Source organism: Borostomias antarcticus (genome assembly GCF_949987555.1).
Source record: "Borostomias antarcticus genome assembly, chromosome: 11".
In the NCBI taxonomy this organism is placed as follows: Eukaryota; Metazoa; Chordata; class Actinopteri; order Stomiiformes; family Stomiidae; genus Borostomias; species Borostomias antarcticus.
Genome location: NC_140244.1, coordinates 21,238,123 through 21,256,560, shown reverse-complemented (window position 1 = coordinate 21,256,560; position 18,438 = coordinate 21,238,123). Strand labels below are relative to the sequence as shown.

Below are 18,438 nucleotides of genomic sequence, written 5' to 3'. Positions count from 1 at the left end.
TTGAGGGTCACCGACGGCTGGAACCAAATTCCTTGTGCATGCAGTACTTGGCCAATAAATCAGATTCTGATCTGATTCTGAATATAACATTTCTGGGTCAAATGTTTCTAGTAAACTTTGTTATCCCTCATGAGGGAAATGGGTTTGCAGCAGAATCACATCACAGAGGAACTGAGATCACAGAACAATGAGGAAAGCAAGCAACAAGGCAGGAGGATGAGGAGGAGGAGAGGAGGAAGAGTGGGGGGGAGGGGGAGGGGGACAGAGGTGTGGTGGTAGAATGTGAGGCACCCCAGGGGTAGAGTCGCTGCAGGGTGTGCTTTATTAGGGAATAACCCCCATACTGTGTTAATTAGGGGGGCATCATGGGAGCTGCCTCGCCCCAGCATGGTGGCTCTCTCGTGAGGAGGAAGTGGCGGGAACCCTTGGTAGTTCAGAGGGGGGGGGGGGGGCGGGGTTGGCTTGACCAGGGTAGTGGACATTACTTCCCATACATGGACAATGAGCTATAAAGAGCGTTGGTGTTGTGTATGAACAGTTCTCCTTTATTTCTTTCATCTGGTTGTTTGAGTTATGGGTTGATTTTCATGGTGGCTGTTGGTGGGGTACGCTGTCTCATATCTCCTCCCACACCTCAGTTACAAAGACACTGTGGAGAGACTATATGCCGCCACACGTTGGTCTCTGTATGTTTACCATATATCACTTGGTAGAACTTTGTCCTTTCATTTGTTTCGTTCTGGTTTACAAAGTCTGACGTTTTTTAAGTCCAGAGGAGGACATTACTCTGTGTGTTTGCCCTGCTCCTGTCACGTTTATCCCTCTTCAAAGTCTGTCAAAGAAAAATAAAGTCACACACCAAAGACCAAGATGGACTACAGTAAAGACTCACTCACCTCGGACTGCAGGAGGTCAGGAGTTCCCCGTGTTCTCAGAAATGTTTATCCTCCGAAACAGAACATGACAACAAAACATAATTAAAATAAAACATGACCAGTGGTAATGGTAGGAGTGGTGTTAAAATGTTATGTATTTTCCCAAATACAGTATAGTTCCTCCTTCTGAGACGACACTAGTGGGTATTTTCCTCACACCATCGCCACGGCTACAGTACTGTAGGTGTTGCCTCCCATGAGTCACTGCAGCTGGGAAGCTCTGAGAGGAGTAATGTAAATGTTTTAGACAGAGTCTGGATGCTCTGGCTGTTGATTGCGAAATAGATGGATTATACACACACACACACACACACACACACACACACACACACACACAAACACACACACGCATGCACACAAACTACAACAAGCTTTGTTTTGTTTGGTCAGCGTTTCTGTGTCCTTGAGCACAGTCAAACAAGAAGTCAGGACACTCCCTGCGTTTGTTTTGATCTCTGACTTTCTGTCTCACACACACACACACACACACACACACACACACACACACACACACACACACACACACACACACACACTCACACACACACACACACTCACACACACACACAAAAGCACACACACAAACAAACACATGCACACACACATACACACGAACGCACGCACGCATGTACACACACACACACACACACACACACACACACACACACACACACACACACACACACACACACACAAACATACAGTCAGTCCTGAGTGGGTACCGTCTCACTGTCCGTCTGAACACACTCATGTGTGTGCTATCCCTCACTGGGCCACCTCATCAATAGATGTCTGTTCCCCCCCAGCCACTCTGTCCAGCCCAGACAGGGGGGTGATGAGTGGGATGGGAGTCACAGACAGAGGAGGAAACCAAGACCTGAACTCTGACCTCAGATGAACGTCAGTCTGATTCTGAGATGAAAAAACAACCTTTCGAACATCCCAACCAAACCCGCTGACTCATCATCATAAGTCACTTCCGTCTGGCTCCTAACAAAGAACCTCATGTTGTTTGCACACAAACAAAGACACTCTTCAACCAGAGCCATTGAGCCGGTAGTCACCAATAATGAGTCTGGTCTTTAATCTTACAGATGTTCATCAGTCAACACATTGAGCTCTGAGTCAACAGCTGGATGATCACTCTGGGGTTTGCCTGTCTGATGGGTGGAGATGGTGGAGATGGGTGTGTGTGTGTGTGTGTGTGTGTGTGGTGGGGGGGGGGTTGAGAGCATTGGATATGAGTAAATCAGAGGGGTTGGCAGGGTGTTTTCACCGTGCTCTCCACATGGACCCCCCTCTCCTGCCTGTCCTGGTATCACCTCCCTCTCTACCGGTATCAAAGGGATGAGAGTGGATGATGGGAGCACCTGGCGGCCAGCGGGTCGTCTGGGCCTCCGTGCACCTGCGGCGTCTGACCTGCCCACCTGCTCTGACGCCGGTAGACCGGGCCGGGCCGCACCTGGGAGCCGGCGCGGGGAGAGTCCTCCCTTTCTCTCTCCTCCGCGGCCCTTTCTACGCGCTCCATCCGTCCTCGCCTGCTCCTTACTATAGCGATTCCTGGCGACTTGTAATTTGATTACAGCCGGGTTTCAGCACTACATCATGCGCGGATGACTCAGAAGGAAAAAGGCTAATTTCTTAAAGCCTCCACTAACGTTCACAGAATGTTCTTTGGATAAAAAAAAGAGACCCCCCCCCCCCCAATACACTCTCTCTTGACTGAGTGATACATATGAAATCCCGCCGCAATATGTTTTCAATCAAAATCTCCCCCTCTCACAGCTGAAGGCCCCTCAGACTGAATAGAGAACCTGTTGGCCCTTACCATGTGCTTTAAGTCGACTGCGACTTTCGTTTTTTTTTGCCGACTTCAGTATTTGGCGGAGAGTTTAACGGCCTGATAAACGACCGAGGCGTACAGTTTCAGGAGACCCCATGACCAATGCCGTGGCCATAGAGGAGTGTAGCCACGGCGAAGCCAAAAGGAAAGTGTTGCTCACGCAGTGCGTGGGTGTGCTCAGTTCTCATTAAGAAATCTCCAGAGTGGTCATCTTTGTGCCGGACTCGGTGTGTGTGTGTGAGGGGGGGGGGGGGGTCCGGAGAAAGGAGAGATGACCCCACCCATCCTTCTCTCCGCCCTGCCTTCTCATCCCGAGCCTCCTCCCCTCATCCCGGCGCCGCACCACAACCGGGAGAGATGGAAGCAATTACAGCCAGGCGAAGGCACGAGAACATTTAAGGAGGCTGAAGTCAAATCAGAGCAAAGCGAAGGAATCAAAGCTCTCGCTCTGCCTAAGTCTGCCAGGGCGTTGGTCAGGGACTCGGACTCAGAACAGGGGATACAGGGGATTGAGCACAAACCCCCGTGCTCAGCGTTGCCCTCATACCGCGCCAGGTCTGTGAGGAGAAGGGTTTTAGACTGCGGTATATGGCCTTCTTGGGACAGTTTTTGAACCTGGATCGGACCCCGAAATCTATTTATCTCTTTTACCAGAGTTTGAGCTTCCTCACTATCCTCCATCCTCTGATCCTCCCATATTCCACACAGACCCCTTCCTCTGGCCTCGCATCCAGGCAGAGGCCATTAACGGTCACTCATGTCAGAGGGGGGGTTTCTCAGAAGGCAGGTCCTTCCCAGAGCTCCCCCGTCTCCCCTGGTGTCGGACCGACCCGGACGGACCGTGACTCTCCGGTTCTGCGAGCGTAGCCGGACAACGCCCGTGACGGCTACTCCTCGGGGATTCGGTTCCGCCCTGGACTGCTCACTCGCACCCCGGCCTCTCGGTAGACTCAGATGTTCCGGGCAGCTGCAGTCCCATGGCGGAGGGGTGGGGGGGGAGATGGAGTTGGGCTACATGGGGACCAGGGAGGAAAGGACGGGGTGGGGGAGGGCAGTGGGCTGTAAAGGGGGGGGGGGGGGGGGGGTCTCTGCATTGACAGCTCCCGTGGCTAGGCAGAACGCAGGCAGAGGCCCGTGCCAAATCGTTAATAGAAAGCAGACACCCAAGCGCATGAGGAGCGAGGTTTTCACAGGCAGCAGCGCAGCTCCAGAGGGAGGGAGCTGGTGGTGGGAGGGGGTGGGGGGGGGCGGTCGGGTGGGGGGGCAGAGGAGGAGAGGAAAGAGGGAAAGAGATCCGATGTCCTCCTCAGAGCGCAGGTCGTCAGTCGCCAGCCATGAGGTGTCACAGCGTCAGCGTCATAGGTCAGACAACCTTTAACTGCGATTTGTCACTTTGCCCCATTTGCCCTACGTGTTGGACTGACCGCACTGGAACAGTTCCTACCCCCGTCATGTCAGTGAGTGCCCCTGACCCATCTATAACTGTTTGCTTGGGACATGGTCCATGGAGGTGTTGGAAGAGAAAGTCCTCTCCCCTGGAAGCCGACTGATAGAAGCTCGGCCAACATTACAGTTCAGTGAGGTATCTATTTGGAGCTGTTCCCACTCCCTATGTAGCCTGTTAGGGCGTATGGTGGAGCGTTCTTTAAATCTTATCACTCAGGCTTGTCAGATATACTGTACCACAGACACTTAAGACCGGCATGCACAAGCACACACATACACACACATACTCACACATACGCACGCACACACACGCACGCACACGCCCAGTCCATTGCGTCAGTGGCTACCCCCTAGAGACCGCTAGAAAGAGAACATGGAAGGAGTGATGTGTGGTGGAACGGGGGGGCGTGCGAGCCCGTGTTTGTATGAGGTGGAGGGAGCCAGAGCGAGAGTGAGAGCGAGGCTGGGAGTCTGTGTGTAATTTGGGACCTTGGGAGATCGGATCAAATGATTCATAATCATAATTCTGTGACTCAGATGTTTCCTACAGTAGAGACACTCTCCTCCTTCTTCTCCTCCTCCTCCTCCTCCTCATCTCTCAGCCCTGTTTCTCATTCTCTCTGACAGAGCTCAATGGTGGTCATGTGTGAGGCATGCAGGCAGGGAACAGAGGGCCCACTTCAGCCGTCGGGCCCCAGTGCCATGCCAGAGCAGAGCACGGGACCGCGGGAACACTGAGTGCTGCTACTGACGGACCGTTAAGGGCCCCGATAAGCCTCCCAGGGAACGCACTGCCTTTTTTAGAGTCGCGGTCATGTAGGAGGTGAATCATAAGTCGTCATCTACACACACACACGAGCTCACACACCCACACATGCACTGTATCTCTCTGTGGGAGAATGTCATTAGGGATTGAGTCAGGATCTCTGTACTAACAAACCCGATGTAGCTGTTTATGCCTGGGGAAGGTCGTCATGACAGGTATGGCCTTGCATGGTCAGGAGGGCGGCTCTGGATCGGAGTGAGGAACCGTTAGGACACTCAGTACCAAGCTTGTTAGTGGGCTGAAGAGAATGAATGAGCTAGGGCTGCATCACTTCCTGGTCATTCACTTTGTCTGAGTAATATTAAACAAACAAAAAAGCCATCATTTACCATATATGTACATTCAGTGAACAGTACGGGGATCCAAATAAAACACACTTGACATTCACATGTTCTGTTCACACTTCAATTACACTTTCTGCTGTATCATGTGGATTATATGAGCCATAAATACATCACATCTAACAAGATAATTCGATTTTCGGTCTCGGGACAATGATAAAGGAAACCAGATTTCCCGTCGACATGTTTTACTTTCTCTATCTATCTCACTCTCTCTATCTGAGGTTTTCCCAGAAAGGGTAAGAGGACAGGTGAATACATACAGGCCAGCTGAGGGGTCAGTGAGAGCCTGTGTGCTAGATGTGTGGTCCAGGGTCCAATGCGCCTCCTGTGGTACACAACAAAAATAACAAATATAATTTTCCCTCGTTGGGTGTTCCACTACCACCAGATTGCAGTGAACCAGGGGACGAGGCAGAACTGGGCCAAAATGTGTGCTTGGAACACCTGCTGAAGTAACAGCTGCCTTCTGTTTCGTCTAACTAAAATGGCAGCCGCCTTTGTTTGTTTGTATGTATGTATGTATGTATGTATGTATGTATGTATGTATGTATGTATGTATGTATGTATGTATGTATGTATGTATGTATGTATCTCGAGGACCGGGCACTGTATTAAGTTGACATTCACCAGGTGTAGCCTATTGCTCAAGACCCATAGAAGTGCAGTATGGACTGTGAAGTTGTTTGGCTCAGCGGTTCTCAAGAAAGATGGAAAAAACCTGCCCATTTCGGCCTATTCCGAACACAGGCACCACTAGGACCCAGAGTGGCTATGTAACTAGCTAGCACCGATTACAAAAGCAGTGTTTATACGATAGATAAGATGGTAAATGGTAATGGACTGCACTTATATAGCGCTTTTATCCAAAGCACTTTGCAATTAAGGCCTCTCATTCACCCATTCTTATCTTTATCTTCTATTGTGTTTTATCTTCCATCTTATTTTCCTGCTTTTTGTTTATTTTATGTCTATTTTTATGTGAAGCCCTATGTCCACATTCTCTTGCAAAGCACTTTGCGCTGCATTTATCTGTATGAAAGATGTTATAGCCTACAAATAAAGTTTATTATTATTATTATTATTATTATTTAATATTATTCACACACATATACACACACCAATGGCGGCAGCTGCCATGCAAGTTGCTAGCCTGCTCATTGAGAACAATTTGGGGTTTGGTGTCTTTCACAAGGACACTTCGAGATGTGGACACTGGACAGGAGGAGCCAGGAATCGCTATGATCAGAGTTGCATGCTGTTACCTCTAGCTACATTCACTAGCAAGATACCACTAGGCTATATGACACCATTCGACAACAAACAATGAAAGCTAGTTTTGGGGAATCCAAAACTAGCATTTGAAAAATTTTAATGGCCGCTAGATCAACTAGAAGTCTACCAATTTCATTCCACTAACGTTACTCTAGGTATATGATGAGACGAGCATCCGGGTTGAGGCAAGAGGGGATTTGTTTGTGTTAGCTAGCTTGCGTTAGTACTATATGCAAAGAACCACACAGCATAATTAGTTAGTTTCTGCATGATTTCCATGGACAGTTGGTATTGCTTGATCATTCAGAAAGAGTTTATCTGAAAATCCAGCATTGTATTGTACTGACCCAGGTTGGAAAAGCAATCGGGCAAAAAATGGCTAGCACAAACTGCCAGTGTTTTGCCAATTTCAGTGGGAATGTTGCCATCAAAAATATCTGTCCTTTCAGCTTGGGAGACGATGTAGCGATCTGTGCTGCTTAGTACATCCAAGAACAGAGCATTTTCTGTGCGAAGACATTATGCTAGCTAGCGGGACCTGATAATGTCAGCCTTTATAGCCAGGTAAACAAATGCAGGTGATTGGAGGTATTCAAATGGGGGCGGGATTATTATAATAAGTCCCCGACTGTGACGTTATTTGACACGGGAGATTTGAATGGCTTGCTGGGACTAACTTTTTTTCTCATGTTTTCATTTCGTCTGACCACAACAAAATTACTGGGTTGTTTCACTTCATATTTTGTGTGTTGTAGGCCCATCAGAGACTCAAAAATGAATATGCAAAAACAATGAAAAAGTTAGTTTTGCAAACGTGGACCTCGCAAGTTAGCTAATATTAGCAAGTTGACACTCGTTTAACACTCGTCAAAACCATGTAAAGCCGATCTTGTATGCAAGCTCTTACAGAACTGTCTAACTCTCCATTTGCATAGCTGCATCTTAAGCATGACAAGACTAATGATTTTCATCTCTTTTAATACAGACTCATTCTAGAATAACTGCTTTACAGTCGACTTTCTTGACTTGCAAAATTATGTTTTAAATTAACAAATATCATAAGTGTGTATGGTCATGGCACAATTCAAACCGGATTTTATTTGTCTCTTTCCATATAGACTACAGTACATTTTTAAGTGCAGTCCATTTACCATTACCATTTACCAATTGACTTGGGAAAAATATATTTTCTGAGTTTATATTGTTCAAAATACTATTAAAGAAGGGGGGGTGTTTCAAGTCGCCTGTATGAATACATTAATTTTCTTTAGGGCATTTAAGAATGGGCATGTGCAGAGCAGGCACAGGCCCCCACGGGCACTGCACTAGTTGAATAAACAAGTAATCTTTCTCACTCTTGCTAGCTCTCTCTTCAGAACCACCACTGCTAGGTGTCCAATGTTCAGTGTGAGAGTTTTCCAATGTATCTGACAAAATACTATCATTCAGTACAGTCTGTTCACTGACACTTTCGCGCATACATGGTTGCTATCAATGCACTTCATAGGTGTCAGGCCGCATGGACATGGAGAGTGGTAAGTGAACTGCGAAACCAGGCTCTCCCTCTCTCTCTCTCTCTCTCTCTCTATCTCTCTCTCTATCGCTCTCTCTATGCAGGCCTTAGATGCCTTAACAGTTACATATGAACCCAAACACACCACATTCCAGCACACAAAGACAGGAAGACAGGGATTGTTATTGCCTACTTCGAGTGGCAACAACACAGGCCAACAGAATATTAGTTTGGCTGCGGAGGCGGTAGGCACGGCACTCTCTCCCACCCCCATAGTGTGAGTGCTGCCAAGGTTATGAAATCAGTAGGGGACCAATACTGAAGGGTTGTATCCCACAAACGCCCATTCTTGGAAAAACAGACATAAAAAGTTATGTTTATCCCAATGGTGACTATGCAATCATAGCATGTGTGCATTCGTTTTAAAATCCACGTCTTTCATTTAATATGTTTGTGACGGGTGTGTGCGTGAGATCTAAACATGCTTTGCCTGAAAAAAATGGATCAAAAGATTGAAGGGGATATTCTCTGTTTGGAGCAGGCTGTTTGAATTATGGAATCTTCTCACAACCAGCAGAGTATACACGCTGTAGCAGTCTCAGTATTAAAGTCGCACTGAAACGGACGTTTGAGATCATTTAACTTCCGTAGTTTGACGTATTTCCGACGCAAACAAGCTATGAGGGTGGGACATATGTTTAGAGGAATTTGATTGGAACATTGACAAGTGGACGGGTTTTAAGAACTTTGGACAGATTCGATAGAAGGATAGCGTTGATTGACGGGTGGATGTCGTGAGATTATTGGCCTAAAATCTAAGGTACCTGTTGTCGTCATTGCACGTGACCTACCGTTTTCCAGGAAGTAAAAAATTATATACTTTGATATAAGATTACAATAAAAGTAGAATTATGTAATTTTTTTGGCATACATCGTTGAATAGGTGAACACTATGACAAATTATGTGAACCAAAATGGGACAGAATGCTTTTTTCATTTCAGTGCGACTTTAAATATTATCTAAAAACAAAAAGGCTTGCTGAAACATTTTACAAAGACACATCTCTGGGCCAGTCACTGCTCAAGCAAAAAAGCCTGAATGACTACTGGTCTGCCGGTTTCCACACAGGACCAGTTTGAAGTTCAAATCTACCTCTGTCCTAACTACAAATCCTGACCTGTCCTGACAGCTAGGATCCTACAGTATAAGAGAGACAGCTCTCGAGCTAGCTGGCCTGGGACATGGGAGGCAGGATAAACCTTATTAGGGACCAGGATGTGTCGGATTTCAAGAGGAGGAAAAAATCCCAGATTTGAACCATAATAGTGCTGCTGACCCTCGACCTCTTCACTACGCCAGCCACTTCAACCTCTGGGCTGTTTGCTTGTGGGACCGCACTCCGGTTTGTTTGAGATGTAATCCTAGCCCTGCTGAGGATGTGCTACGGGCCAGGCCTCACCTAACCCGCACCAAACGAACCGATACTGCCGCGCCAATCACTATGAAGCCTGTCCTGTCTCCCTGAGGACTGGGCCACTTGCCCACACAGGAGGTATCCGACGTCTCCAAAGGACGTCTTCCACCCAACATGGGATATGACCGCTCTGTGACTCAAACATCAGTCACACAACATGACTGAGTATGCTCTCAAAATAAGCCCACAGTCATTCCCCCTCAGGGATGTAGTGTAATTTATCCTCTGACTGCTGCTATATAAGACCTCGTGGGACACCTTGGTGCCTTAACATTAACACAGCCTTATAAGGAGGATCATGGGAGATTAGAAGGGGGTACATGTGAAGTTACGATCGGAAGAATTGTGACTCACCATCCTCTAAACATTGTTAGAGGTGGTGAAGTGCATTCTTATGAAACGTCAGGACCACATGGATCACGCTGGAAGTCGGCCATGTCTAAACGCGGTCTGGACAGGACGCAGAAAACAATGCTGCAGGAAGTGGTCAGATGTGCGATAGGGATGTAAACAATCCAAACCACTGTGGCTTAAGGCACAGGCCGCATTCTCGGCACGAATCAACAGATGACGAAGGAAGGGCAGCGATTCGCTATTCTGTTGCAGGAATGTTAAAAGGTCAAGAATTGTCTTGGTAAATGAACTGCACATATATAGCGCTTTTATCCAAAGCGCTTTACAATGGCCTCTCATTCACCCATTCACACACACATGCACACACCAATGGCGGCAGCTGCCATGCAAGGTGCTAGCCTGCTCACTGGGAGCAATTTGGGGTTCAGTGTCTTGCCCGAGGACACTTCGACATGAGGAGCTGGGATTCGAACCGCTGACCCCACGATCATTGGACGACCCGCTCTACCTCCTGAGTCACAGTTGCCCCTGTCTTCACATGTCCCATTGACCCACTTCTTAAAGGGGTAGTGTGCTATTTTGGACATTTAGCCCTATTTGTGGTCTGTCTTCCACGAAGCTGAAACATAGATATACATATACATAATTTCACTGATCGTTCCAGTATTGAGCTAGCTGCAGTTTTTATGCAGGCTCTTACTGGGCTACAATGGAAGTCAATGGGGCGTACATAAATGCATGGCAACAGTACAAGCGACGTAGTGAGACAGTACAAGCGACGTAATGAGAAGTGTGAAGAGCAACAAACCCTGTGAGGATGACAACATCGCCAGTCCCGCAGTTTTTGTAACGGATGAGATCACCAGCGTCTCTGTGTGCCGCTGTGAGCGTGAGGTTGAGGGTTGAGAGCCTGAGACTGAGGGCCTTTGTTGATCCTTCTAGACCATCTGAGGTGGGACATTGTCCTGGTACCATCCATCTCTTTCAGAAACTTCTCTGTCACAGAAGGAAATATATGTCACTCTTCCCTGGGAGTCCTCACAATGTTGTTGTCTCTACTGGGGTCATTAGCCATTTGTTACATGAACACAGAGGCCTGCCTCCCCAGGAAACAGGCCTGGGAGTGTCGATTGAGGAAACTGCTTCCATCTTGGGTTGATGGTTATCTCAGGAAATCTGCTAGTAAGAGCCTCTTGTTTTGCTATGTTCAATGGTGCGATAATTAGTTTGAAAAAACCCTCTCTCCCAATGAATAAACAGGAAGACGTTTTTTTATAGTAGTGTTTTTTATTGAACTGTAAAATAATAAATAAATAAATAAATATGCATCCAGCTTTATTGACAATATTTTCATCTTGATGCTTGATGGGAGAATATGTCTCCATTTCTCCATACGCTTTATGTAAGGCATGCATTGCTAAGAACGTGGGCGTGGGAAAGCAACAGCGGAGTGTGTGTGTGTGTGTGTGTGTGTGTGTGTGTGTGTACATGCGTGTATTGGTCAGCATGTGTGTGTGTGTTTGCGTGTGTGTGTGTGCGTGTGTGTGTGAGTAGCAGTTCCCTCAGGCACCCGGGTGGTCACACTGATTCACTGCCGCCTCTCCCTCCGTACCTCCAGATCCCCACACACTTTACAGCCACATTCCTTCACTCCGGGGCCTCAGGCCAGGCCTCCCAGCACACCCGCCCCAATAAGAGAACACAGGAGGGGGTCAGGGGGGCGCACATTATTCTCAGAGACAAATAGGCCATACAAATAAAACATGACACCCTGAACACTGGACGACACCGGACAACAGCAGCGGGCAGACAGGGCAGCTACGTGGGGCGAGTGGCCTTACTATCAAACCAAACAGTCTTACAAAACATTCCTGCTCTAGCGCTAACGTGTTTTCACTATGAAAGGCTTTTGACCTCTTTTGTAAACTGGGTCGATCTTAAATTTACAACCCATTTCACCGTCTCAACCTGCACAGACAAGGTTTTGTCTCATATCATCCAAAATCCAAGGCTATGGGTACCGGGTTTACGTATGTGTTTAAATATCATTCAGGAAATTAACACAATGTTTTGTCAGAACATAAATTCTTGCTGCACGGTGTTTTCCTAACCCAGTCTGACAGTGTCATGGGTTTACCCCAGTCTATGTCAACACACACGCGCCCCGCCTCGGTAGCCCGCCCTCTTGTCAAGTGATGTCATGCATTTAATGCCATCTTTTAAACGTGTGATTTCAAGCAAACAAGCGTAGAGTGAGGTACAGTAGCAGCGTCTGGGCGCCCGCCGAGCGAGGAGATGGAACTTGGACATGGCCTGTAAATGGCTGACGGGTCACAGCTGCTGCTGCAGGGGGACACTTATGTGCCTCATGGAGTGTCCAACAAGCCCCTATTCGGGCCACGGAGGGGGGGGGGGGGGATGGGGGTCTAGCCCCTCCCCCTTCAGGAGCGTGCAGGGAGCTACTTTACTACTCTGCTCCCTGAAACTGTTTAGCGGATGTACATAAAACACAAGTGCCTCATTTTCAGCCAAGTTGTGGCCATTTAAACAAGGTAATTGAACAATGACGGACACTTTTTTGGGGTCGTCTTTCCCTTGCGCACGTTGTCTCAGCAGGCCGGTACCCCCACTGTAAATACTAACTCACATGGAGACGGTGAAGACAAGTAGAAGATGCGAGTTTGTTAATGGAAAGTTCAAAGGTAAAACAATGACAATGTCCGGGTGAGTCGTTTGTTTAAAACAGTCAAGTGATTCACTGTGTTCAACGTTGCTAAGAGTCAGTGTGGAAAACAGTGGACAGTCCTCTTTACGGTCACCCTGGTCCAGCCCTAGTCTAGCTCCTTGGTGATGAATCTGCCAGCCAGTTTAAAGTGTCTCAGACTCACCCAGGGTAATCGGCAACACCTTTCCGCCCTTTCTCTATGAACTTCTCCATTTAGAATATGAACTTCTCCATTTAGAGACAGGAAGAGAAGCGAGGTGTCACTGATTTTTCTTGTGTGGGTATGCGTTCATATGTGTGTGTGTGTGTGTGATAGAGAAAGAGAGAGAGAGAGGGAGAGGAGAGAGAGAGGGAGAGAGAGAGAGATAGGGAGAGGAGAGAGAGGGAGAGAGAGAGGGAGAGAGAGGGAGAGGAGAGAGAGAGGGAGAGAGAGAGGGAGAGAGAGAGAGAGAGAGAGAGAGAGGGAGAGGAGAGAGAGAGAGAGAGAACAAGAGAGAGAGGAGGACATAGTAGGAGCAGGAAGTGCAGGCAGGCCTTTACATTGGAGGAATTTCCTGCCTGTTAGATATACATCACTAGAGTACAGGAGAGGGAAGGCAGAGCAAGGATGGTGGAGGAAGGGAACCTAGCTGTGTGTGTTTTCAAGACAGGTTTAAGGCTTAAGGTTTAGATCAAGACCAGGTCTTTTGGAAACTAAGCCACAGTAGTTCCTTTCTTCTCACACAGAGCTAAAGTACAACCTTTAAGTGTGTGAGTTCTGTTTTCCAAAGCAGTACAAGGCCCTATAATTGAATCATTATTGCGTCCAATTTCCTTCATTTACCTCAGTTAAACAAATCACAAAACAAGACCTCTAAGAGATTGCTCGACTGGCAGAGGAACAAACAGGCTACAAACTTTCCTTCGGCTCACTAGTTGCTCGCTTCTGTACGTGTGCACGTCCCATGAATCCTGCCATGGGCCCGAGCTGAGTGATAAAGTAACGTTTACTCTGTGACTTAAAAGGGTAAAATTGGCATTAACAGCCGTTGGCGTGGCCGTCCGCCCTGCCCCCCTCGCCGTGTCTGTTGCTGTCAGCCCAGTGTTTGTGTTACCTTGAGAAATGAGAGGAGGGAGTATGGGTAATCCAGGGGGGGGGGCGTTCTAAACAGAGAGGGGTTAGAGTGACTGTTTGCTGCATCAGCATCCAACAGAGACGTTTTCTAGGTTTGGGAAATATTCAGTCAAATGTTACGTCTTACCAACATCTCTAGCGGTCTGAAACATCTCTAGCGGTCCTTTGACAGAAATGTGGCAGGATTATATGGTTGACTGGCCTTGTGGTACTGTTAGTGCTATTAATAATTTGTCCTAGTGTAGGGAAAGACGTGTCCAGTTGCCTGTAAGTGTGTGTGTGTGTGTGTGTGTGTGTGTGTGTGTGTGTGTGTGTAAACTGTGTGTGAGCTCTATTTAAGTTTACCAGCTGTTTGGAGTACTGTAAATTGTGCTGTAAGTGTTTTGTTGCATCCCCCAATCTGTTGCCATAACAGCCCAGTGCTGAGCTCACGAATATGAACCTAAACATTTCTAACTGCTGTTTTGCAGAACCACCAGCCTCTACAGAAGAGAATGAGCACCTAAGAGTCCATATCAATCTCCTCTGCCTCCAAAGTATTCCTCTGCCTGACAGGGTCAACTTTTGACCCTGCATGGTCATGGGTTATGAGTCTGTCTGTACATGCCTGCCTGCGTCTACCACTGTGATCATCATTACGCCTGGGAAAGTAGAGACCAGCAAGATGGGGATGAGGAGGCAATTAGCTCGCCCACCTGTGTTCAAAATGGCGTTCTTCACATCCTACACACAAAGTACATAGTTAAAAAGGAGAGTTTAGAGGGCTTTATGGTCGTTTGTATTGCTGTGATGGGGGGCGAAGAGGAGCTCATAAATGTTTGGTGTAAAAGTTGTGTCTTGCACCTTCTTGCTATTTCCACACACATGCTGTAGTTTGTATTTTATGTATGATAGTTTTACATTTTGTATTCTACTTTTTTACCGCTGTAGGCCTACTTGTTTTAGTAGGCCTACTGTTTTATTTTTATTGCTTGATTTATTGTCTGTGTTAGGAGAATCTGTGAATTTCCCTTCGGGGATAAATCAATCAATCAATCAATCCTGCCATCTATCCATCCACAGTATCCATCCATCCATCCATCTATCTATCTATCTATCTATCTATCTATCTATCTATCTATCTATCTATCTATCTATCTATCTATCTATAGTTAATATGTCAAATAAATGTGAACTGAACTGTGTTATTAGAAACGATAGAATCCTAAACCATGTGGATGGTGACCTGGTCTGAGCAGTAACCACTTCATACACCGTGATTCATCCATGAGCTCATCACGCGGAGGAACTAAAAACAGAGAGCACTTTGGGATTAGGGCTTTGAACCATCAAGTTGCCCCCAACAGCTGTGAGCTGGCCCTCAAACACTCCACATTTCTTCTATCAGCCTATGGGACTGGACCGCCCCCACCCCCCTCCCCCCACCAACAACACAGACACCCCATCAGGGCGCAGGCTGGTTCTAAATATGAGCCAGCCTTGGGAGAGTGGTCCTTAGTGCCACACAGCCAAATTTGGCCCCTCTACTCAATCACTTTGGCTTGGGGTGAATCAGCTAAACCAACAGTCACTAATTCCATCCAGTCTGGTGGCTTTATTGCAGCTCCCATTTCAGTGAGCTGCTCCTCTAGCTGTGTAGCGAGACCACTTTCCAACTGCCTGGGCCCTATGTGACTCGGTAACAGCAATAAGAAATATTCCCACACCCTGGGAGCACTTCGTGTTGTTGGATATCATATAAATCAGATTGTCAACAGCACTTAATATGTAAAAAAAAAAAAAAAAAAAGTTTGACATTAATTTACCAATAGAGAGATGGGGAAGTGGTTGGAGATTTTCTTATTCGGTTAGAGAATGTTTGATTAAGTGACATCTTTTGAACTGAAATGGCCATTGTGCAACAATCCAAACAGTCTTGACACATCTACCACACCAAACCAACAGGTCAGATAAAGATCAAAGAACAGAGTGACCTCAAGAAAAGGGTCTTGTAAATACCCTTCATTCTTGGCCAGAGATGTGCTCAATCACTTATGTGCCCTTCATCATTGGCCATTCCAACACGTATCACTAAAACCCAACCGGTCATCTGAGGTGAGGTTGAAATTGGGTCATTCGAGAGATTACGATAGTTGCTGAACCAACGATATCGTCCATTGAAACTCCTGTCTCCATTGTCAAGAGAGTTAATAATTGTCAGTTATCAGCATCGATGAAGGCCTTCTACGTATTACCAAAGGTAAGTGTGGGAATAGCCCTCCGTAAAAATTATAGAAGAGACCAATAAAGAGACCCTCACCGCATTTATTCTCTATTTATGATGATGGGCTATTCTGCTTTTCTCTGCACAGCTACTTAAGCTCCCTTTGCTTTTTGTGAATCAAAAGCTCCACCTCTCCAAACGTTTGTCACGAGCGGAGAAACTCCCTCCTTTCAATATAGCCTACTCTAAATTAGGTGAGCTGCGAGAGCGTAGTTACTAGTGAGAGGGAGAGAGAGAGGGGGAGAGATAGAGAGAGAGAGCTAGAGAGCCAGAGAGAGAGAGCGAGAGAGTCAGAGAGAGAGCAGGGGGTAAAGACGCCGAGGGAGCTGACCGAGCATTTATGAGATACAGAAGAGTTGGAGGCATGCAGAGAAGATAGAGTGAGACTGAACCGTTATTCAAGAAACTCCACAGATTTGAAAATAGTTTAAAAATCTCGGTGTTGACTAGTCTAGAACCAAAGTTTAGTGGATTAATTTATTAAAATTATGGGTTCCAAAAGATATCGGTCGAAGACGTCGGGGAAAATACTCTCTCTAAACCACATACTCCTTTGTAGTATTGGGCTTCTAGTCACACTTCTCCAGCCGTTCTCCTCAGCTTTCAACTTGGACGTGGAGAACCCCGCTGTCTACAGCGGACCTAACGGGAGCTACTTCGGATATTCTGTGGAATTTTACTTGACCAATTCTGCGAGGTGAGTTTTACATCCAAAGCTAATTTTACAAGTTGTTGTGAATACCGAGTGACAAATTAGGCAGTTGTCGTCATTTCAACAGCCTGGTCCGAGTTAAACATAATCTAATTAAGCATTTGTATGGTGAGATTGGAACAATTTAATTTTTACGCACAGCAACGTAGCCTTGTCTACAGTGCGCAACACAACTTTGACACTCCCTTTTTAATTGATTATCACTGGCATCTTCAACTAGTAGACCATGAAAACCTCTGTCTATGACCACATGCATGTAACACAAACACAGTGCTAGACCGTGTAACTCACTGGAAGATGGTTGGGCGCCTTTGCCAGTGCTGCTGGTGTTTGGATCCTGATAATGGCCAGGCATTGAAACAGACACTTGGTGCACAATTACACCAAACAAATATATCACAGGCAGCAAATCCTTAGGGCTCTGGCAGATATACCGTCCTAATATAGATGACATAGTGGTCTTCTGTTGATTTATTGGTCACTAGTGAAATATAGACCATACAGAATAGCACTATGGGAACCCTTTTGATCAAATCATCCATAAACTGTAATCTCATTGGCCCCCAAATTGGATTTCACCCTGCCCTCTAATCTGCAGTAATCTCTCATCATCTCTAAAAGCCAAACAGAGCCTTTTAAACAGAGACTTTACTTCACTCTGCTGGTTCACTTTGATCAAATCTTCATTGCCTTGTCTTTTTTTAATCATTTATCTGGAACGCTTGTGTGCAGGTTTCTGGGTTGGTGTCTGGTATTATGGGAATGCGAGCCAGCTGTCTGAGTGTCATTAACATGCTGTGACTATCAGAAAGCTGGCATGCATGCACACTAGCTCCATCAGTCTCCTATAGAGCTGAGGCCCTTCATTAAGGGGGACTTAAAGCCCTGTCATACTTATTTAAAAGGCTCTGGGATTATAATTGCGGTCAGGTACACGTAGTGATAGTCTGAGTGAAGACATAGCAGCAGGATGATGCAAGGCGCTTTTGGCCGCCGTGGTGACACATGCATCAGATAAGAACATCTGGTCCTCGTATCAAGAAGCGTGGCGGCGGCAGAAACGAAAGGCAGCTGGCGGGCGAACCGGAGGGCACGCTGGCAGACTCGCCGCCGTGTTGTTGCTATCCCAGAGCTCGCCGAGGGCTGCGTCGGTCGGTCGGTCAGTACGCCAGATCGCGGCGACTTCTCCCAACTCTGCCCTGCAGTTGTAATAATCATTAACTGAGGCTAGCGGGTCAGGGGCCCTGTTTCGGGGCTGGGGTCGGGGCCAGGTGTAATCAGACGGTCCTGGCTGTGTTTGTGTTTGTCTGCCCGCCAGCCGGGGTTTTTAGAGAGCTTTCTGACCAACGGGCCGGCGGCGGCGGCTCCGGTTTCCCCGTGTTTCTCCTCCCCACTCCCCCAGCGTCCAGACAGAGGGGATTCTCTCGCCCTCCCTCTCCCCCCCCTCTCTCTCCCCGCCATTGGTCTGTACTCTTCTGGCAGGCTGGCAGGGGCTCCAGCAGGAAAGCGGTATGATTTAGTACGCGATGCTAGCAGACACTGAGTCAGAGGAGAGTGTGTGTCAAAGCCCCGCTCTCCTCTCCTCCACCCCCCCACCCCCCGCCCTCCCCCCCTCA

The 18,438-nt window shown here is 47.2% G+C and overlaps 2 protein-coding genes across 2 annotated transcripts in view; both read left to right on the top strand.

Annotated features, from left to right (window-relative positions):
* csrnp2 (cysteine-serine-rich nuclear protein 2) overlaps positions 1-3,726 on the top strand; it is a gene marked incomplete at both ends in the record, with an annotated part of 19,436 nt that extends 15,710 nt beyond the window's left edge. The window contains one exon of the mRNA XM_084446150.1: positions 3,646-3,726. Within this exon, the coding sequence (XP_084302276.1) occupies positions 3,646-3,726 (81 nt within the window). The remainder of the gene's footprint in view (positions 1-3,645) is intronic.
* A 12,673-nt stretch (positions 3,727-16,399) lies between these two features.
* itga5 (integrin, alpha 5 (fibronectin receptor, alpha polypeptide)) overlaps positions 16,400-18,438 on the top strand; it is a 38,571-nt gene continuing 36,532 nt past the window's right edge. The window contains exon 1 of the mRNA XM_084445457.1: positions 16,400-16,807. Coding sequence (XP_084301583.1) covers positions 16,599-16,807 — 209 coding nt within the window. The 5' untranslated portion in view covers positions 16,400-16,598. The remainder of the gene's footprint in view (positions 16,808-18,438) is intronic.